Below are 6,411 nucleotides of genomic sequence, written 5' to 3' on the forward strand. Positions count from 1 at the left end.
GAGCTGGTGCTCTTGTCTCCTGCTTCTTCACTTCACACACTGGAGCATATGAGGACAGAAAATATGTGCATGCATCTGGTTGCTAGGGAAGAATGGGGAAGGACACTGGCAAAAAAAAAAAAAATCTTTGTGTTTTATGGTTCTAAGTTCAGGAATTTATAGAAGTTCCAGAAGAGTGTAATGGTGATGATGCCCTATCATTCCTTCTGGAGTTGGGAATCTTCAGGCTCTTTATCTAGGCCCTGGAAATTCTCAACATGGGCCTCATCTACTCCCTCTCCTGATGCATGGTGTGAGCAGCTGCCCTTTCAACCTGATGAACGGAGAACCGCTGCCGGCTTTCCTAACACACCCATGTGGGTCCTGGAGCCTCACATTGGTATTGCAGACTGCAGAAAGGGGCTGCAAGGCCTGGCCAGGGCAAGCTGGCTCCAGACACATGCATGTGGGACCAGGACCTGTACACAGCAAGTGTGTCTTCCTGTGGACAAGTACTGGAAACGCAATGACTGCTAGTCAGCATTGTTCAACTGATGGTCTTCAGGTCACCTCAGCTATTGGGTGAGTTTTACCTTCTTTCTTTGGAGTTAGTTCTGTACTTACTTGAGAATGTAGAGGTTCTTTGGAAAACCAAAGGATTCTCTTGGTTTACTATAATGACTTACTCTGAATACTAAAGGAATCAAATACAGGAAACAATATTTCAGTTGGTTAGAGAATAGTACCTATGCATTGAACATTAAGGCACAGTAGGCCTCATCTTTACATCTAAGATACCAAGTTTAAGGAAAAACCCTGGGGCTTTGTAAACAAGATTTTAAAATGTCAGATGGTACTAAATGGAGAAAGTGAAGGAAACTTGAGGATGGAGGAAATTGTCTCACACTGATGGATATTAGGAAGCAGGAATTATTGGCCTACTTAAGAATTTCTAAAAGGTCTGCTTGGATTCTGATATTGTCACCATGCCCAGGTTAGGGTTAATAATTTAATTTACCTCTTCCCAGATCTATTCCAGGACCATAAACTAAATTGTTGAGTCTTGGGTTGGAGAGATGGCTTAGTGGTTAAGCGCTTGCCTGTGAAGCCTAAGGACACCTGTTTGAGGCTTGATTCCCCAGAACTCACTTTAGCCAGATGCACAAGGGGGCCCATGTGTCTGGAGTTCATTTGCAGTGGCTGGAAGCCCTGGTGTGCCTATTTATTTCTCTCTCTTTCTCTGCCTCTTTCTCTCTGTGTCTGTCATTCTCAACTAAATAAATAAAAATAAACAACAACAAAAAAAAAGGTTTTAAATTGTTGAGTCTTAGAAACATTTCAGGTGGCTAATGCCAAAATGTGACTTATATTGAAAATGTCACACAGTGGGAATACATCTCAGTGTTCCCAGCTTTGGTATCTGAAGGCCTTCCACTCAGGTGCAGCTGGGATTTTTAGCATAGCTGAAGAGAATTTCTGGCTGTCAGAAGTAAGAGTTAGTGTCTGAGCAGGAGAAAGGACAGGTGATTGAGGAGAGTCAGGTGTGGGCCTCAGGAGAGGAATGCACCCAAGTTCTTTAGCAGCAGCTGCATCAGTGACTGGAGCTTTTGGAGTTACATTGTTTAAAGGAGGTGAACTACTTATTTCCTTATAACAAGATTTTATAATAAAATCATAAGGTTATTTATAAGGGCACTGGATAGACTTACATATAAAGAAACATATAGCTGAAGGAAAAATGGATAGCATTTAAACATTTTTAAAGTGTTTTTAAGATTTTATTTTTATTTATTTATTAGAGTCAGAGAGCAAGATATATAGATAAAGAGAGAAAGGGAAAGAGAGAATGGGCATACCAGGGCTTCTAGCCACTGCAAACAAACTCCAGACACATGTGCCACCATGTGCATCTGGCTTACGTGGGACCTGGAGAACCTGGGTCCTTAGGCTTTATAGGCATGCACCTTAACCACGAAGCCATCTCTCCAGCCCTAAGTTTTTTTTTTTTAATATTTTATTTTTACTTATTTATTTGAGAGAGAGAGGCAGATAAGAGAGAATGGGTGTGCCAGGGTCTCCAGCCACTGCAAACAAACCCCAGACGCAAGCACCACCGTGTGCATCTGTCTCTATGTCTGTACTGGGGAATCAAACCTGGGTCCTTAGGTTTCACAGGCAAGTCCTTAACCACTAAGCAATCTCTCCAGCCTAATATTTTTTTTAAATTAAATGGTGTGAGGCAATACGTACTGGCTCCCTCCATTGACTGACTGCTGCTCCCAAAACATAGAAACTATAACAACATGGGGAATGCCCACAATCCCACAGTTACAGACACTCCATTGCATGGCACAAGGGAAGAGGAGCATGATAGTACTGAAAGGCCCAAGAATTCAGAAGCCCAGAAATACTATCACGCTCCAAAGGGAGCTTAAGCGGGCCCCTGCATACCTCAAACTCCAGGCTTTACTCTCTGTTGGAAGCAAGTAAAGAATCCCTCTTCTCATTATATCAGAGCCTGCTCCTAATATAAAACTAGGTAAAAAGGGCATGAGATAGCCCTCAAGGATGGGAAATGAGTAATGAAGTGAACCACTTATTTGGTTTCTGTAAATAGCCTGCACCATAAGCCTTAATAGCCCACACTGTAAGCCTTAGTAGCTCGCACCATAGGCTGTAGCAGCCTGCCTCAGACCACCAAGGTCATAGGAGGCTGATACCATACTCTGCTACTCCCACCCAAGGACCTGCGCAAATGCTGACCACCAAGGTCATAAGAGAATGATTGGTCCACGAGGGGCATGAACAAATTAAACTAATTGGCTTAGAAACTATGGGGTGGCACAAACTGACTGGCTCACACCCTGTGGGCTCCTGATATTAAAAAAATGATTGGTTTAATGCTCAGGCTTTGTTAGAAACCCTATAAAAACTGTCCTGTTCCTGCATTCGGGTCTCTGCCGTCCTCTACCCCTGTGCGGTGTACGACTGTGGGCCCCAGCGCGCTTGGAATAAAATCCTCTTGCAGTTTGCATCAAGACCGCTTCTCGTGAGTGATTTGGGGTGTCGCCATATCCGGGCAGAGCGTGGGGTCCCCCTCCTGGGGTTCCTTCAGTACCAACATATGATGTTTACTTACAAACTTTCATCTGAAATAAAGCAAATGAATATTAAAAACAAATGAACAAAAATTAATAAAATAGTGAAAACCCCAATGTGATTGGGGTTCAACCTATGAATAAGAGTCCTACTGGCCTCTGTCTGCAGGTAGAAATAAAACACTGCTTCTTTCAAATTGTGGAGTCCTGCCTGTCTTTCAAGAATTCTGCATCAACATCTGTACACACTTTAGAAAAGTTGAATCATTCTGATCAACAACAATGATAAGTGAGTAGTCAAAGTAATTAAACTCAAACCTCCTCAAAGATTTTTAAATGTCCGTATTTTTTTTTGATGGGGTGGGGCATGTTTATTATGATAGGAAAGACTACTCCCTAGGAATTTTTAACAAACAAGAACATTTTGCTGGGAGAATAAGACATTACGATACAAAATTATAAGTGTTTTAACTCCAGGTCTGTCCCCAGCTCCTCCAAGAAGCAAGTGGAAAGACAGTTGAAGCAAACAGGCAATTCTGTAAAACTAGACTTAGAAACCCTACAAATCAGATTAAAATCTAAAACTTGTTTTGCCTTAAAAAATTTAATATATCAAAAGGCCTGCTTTAGTGACAAGCTAAATCCAACCAAAAAAATAACCCTGACACCCCCTTGTCAGTAACAAAGTTGACCAGCCAACACATACTTCTAAACCCATGTGTGGACAAGTGTGTGTGTGTCTTCTAGAGTTAGACACGGGGCTCAGAGACTGCAAGTAATGTATACCTATCACCTGCAAAAAATGGGCAGGGAAATCCTGGTAAAATGAGGAACACTCCCAAATAACCAATTTTTCTAGTACTGTCCTCCCCACTGCTACTTCCTTTACTTACAAAGGGGACCCTTGAACCAAATAATTTACCTCACATTTGGCACCCAGTGACCAGGATGTTTGTTTTCTTTAGAAAAACACACATATCCACAACCCTTATGTAACTTTTTTTGTTTTTACATTTAAATATAAAAATACTACTTTGCTTTGTGTTATAAATGGAGGACCAAGCAGTAAAGAACTTTTCTTCTCTTAAGGTAGGACAGCCATCTGTTGTCGCTGAGCTGCTGTTTGTGAAGGGTGTGGATAGCTCCAAGCAAGAGAAACACAAGAGGTAAACTAACCCCCAGTTCTTGCTCTTCTCCTAACCTCCACTAGTGAGAGTTGGTTTAATCTTAAGAACTGAAGGAGACATGCCATCCTAAGTAGTCAGGCCTGCCCTTTCAGCTGTCCTTTAGAGAAAGTTCTCCCCTCCTTCAAACACTGCTTTGTGCGGAGGTGACATCTACCAGACAAGCACACCTCCAGAGAGAAGTGTCACCACCTTTCCCTGCGCCCACCCACACATTAGAAAGGAAGAAAACGGGGGCTGGGTACATGGAGATTAAGAACTTGACCCCTCTATCCTGACCAAGGAAAGCAAGGTTCACTGGGCATGAGGAATAAAAAGACGTTGAAATCCCACTTTTGAGTAATGAGGATAATTAAGACACCAGGGAGAGGGAGAGCTGCAGAGGGATGAAGAGCTGGGAAGGGCTCAGTCACAGGAAGCATCCTCCCTTTAGTTTTTGTACTGGAAGGGCTCGTCGCTGGTCTCATTGAGAAGACATGTAAGGATGATGGCTTCTGTCACTGCCAAGGGGTCGCAGTTGGCAGAAGGGCGCCAGTCTTTGAAATAACCCCTCTTCTCCTGGCCGACACACTGGGGAATGCGGATGCTGGCGCTGCAGTTGGCAACACCAGTGGAAAAGTCATTGATGTTGGAGGTCTTGTGGAAGCCAGTCAGGTGCCGGGCATTGCCCAGGCCTCCCTTGGGATGGTAGCTACGGACCTGGTACTGGTGCCACTTGCTGAGTTTCTCAATGGCCTTCTCAATGTACTTCAGACCACTCTCCTCCCGCATGGCCTTCGTGCTGAAGTCGGTATGGCAGCCTGCGCCGTTCCAGTTCCCAGGAATGGGCTCAGGACCAAAGGTTGCTATCACGCCAAAGCCTTCACATACATGATGCAAGATCAAGTGGGCCACCCACAGGTGATCTCCCAGGTGGATTACTTCACAGGGTCCAATTTGGAATTCCCACTGGGAAGGCATGACCTTGGCATTTGTTCCTGAGATCTTGACTCCAGCATACAAGCAGGCCCGGTAGTGAGCCTCCACCATGTCTCTGCCATAGGCTTTGTTGGCTCCCACACCACAGTCATGCAGGCCTTGGGGCCCAGGGAAGCCACTGGAAGGCCAACCAAAGGGGTGCCCATCCGTCCCCAAGAGAGCGTATTCCTGCTCCATTCCAAACCAGGGGTGCTGGTTGCTGACCATGTCCATGATCCGCTTACAGGTGTGCCTTAAATTGGTCTCGGCAGGCTTCCAATTATATTTGAGAACTTCACAGAACACCAGCTTGTTGGGATCCTTGCGGAAAGGGTCAGGAAACATGGCAAGTGGGAGGCGGTACATGTCACCGTTGGAGCCTTCAGACTGGAAGTGCTAGAGCCATCAGAATTCCATTCCGGCAACTCTTCTACACACCTGGGCTCACAGTCCAGGGTGCGGGCTTGCAGAGCAGCCCTTCTCGGGTACCATTGGTCCAGACATACATTGCTGGGACTTTCTCGCCCTGAGGCAGGGCCATGTACATCTGCTTGATGCCTTTGTTCAAGCTGGAACTTGCTGAGGTGGCATAGTGGAAGGCGTTCTGGGTGGCTGCAGGCTGGTGGGAAGGAAGGTGGGCAGGCGGCGACAGCGAGGTGGAGAGAGAGAGAGTATGGAGAGAAGATCGGTGTATGGTTCAGAAGCTCCACTCAGCTCCCATTCTCAGCTCTGCCAAATGTCCATATTTTTTTTATATTTGAGGCAGGGTTCCACTCTCTACCAGCTGGCTTTGAACCCCTGGTCATCTTCCTCCCTCAGCCTTATAACATCTTCTTAGTTGGGGTATGTTATTCCTAGGAAATGCACCCTTCATGTCTTGTTCACTCATATTTCAGACATCCCTAATCCACTCTAATCCTAACAACCCCAACCATTGGCCCCTAACCCTGACCCAGACCTGGACTCTGGACCCTGGACCCTAAAACCCTTACCCTAAAACCCTAACCCTAAACCTTAGCCCTAAAACCTAGAACCCTAAACCCTAAAACCCTATTCCCTAACCTCAAAACCCTAACCCTAAAACCCTAACTCTAAACCTAACCCTAACCCTACCTCTAACTGTAACAACCATACCCTTAACCCTAATAATTCTAACCCCACCCCTGGACCCCCACTTAACCCCTTAACCACAA

The 6,411-nt window shown here is 45.2% G+C and overlaps 1 protein-coding gene across 1 annotated transcript; it reads right to left on the reverse strand.

Annotated features, from left to right (window-relative positions):
* Nucleotides 1–4,690: 4,690 nt before the first annotated feature.
* Nucleotides 4,691–5,584, reverse strand: LOC123455995 (glutamine synthetase-like). The gene has a single exon (XM_045138019.1). The coding sequence runs from the start codon at nucleotides 5,582–5,584 to the stop codon at nucleotides 4,691–4,693; it is 894 nt and encodes a 297-aa protein (XP_044993954.1).
* Between the last annotated feature and the right edge of the window lie 827 nt (nucleotides 5,585–6,411).

The sequence above is a fragment of the Jaculus jaculus genome, chromosome 19 (assembly GCF_020740685.1).
Source record: "Jaculus jaculus isolate mJacJac1 chromosome 19, mJacJac1.mat.Y.cur, whole genome shotgun sequence".
Classification (NCBI taxonomy): domain Eukaryota; kingdom Metazoa; phylum Chordata; class Mammalia; order Rodentia; family Dipodidae; genus Jaculus; species Jaculus jaculus.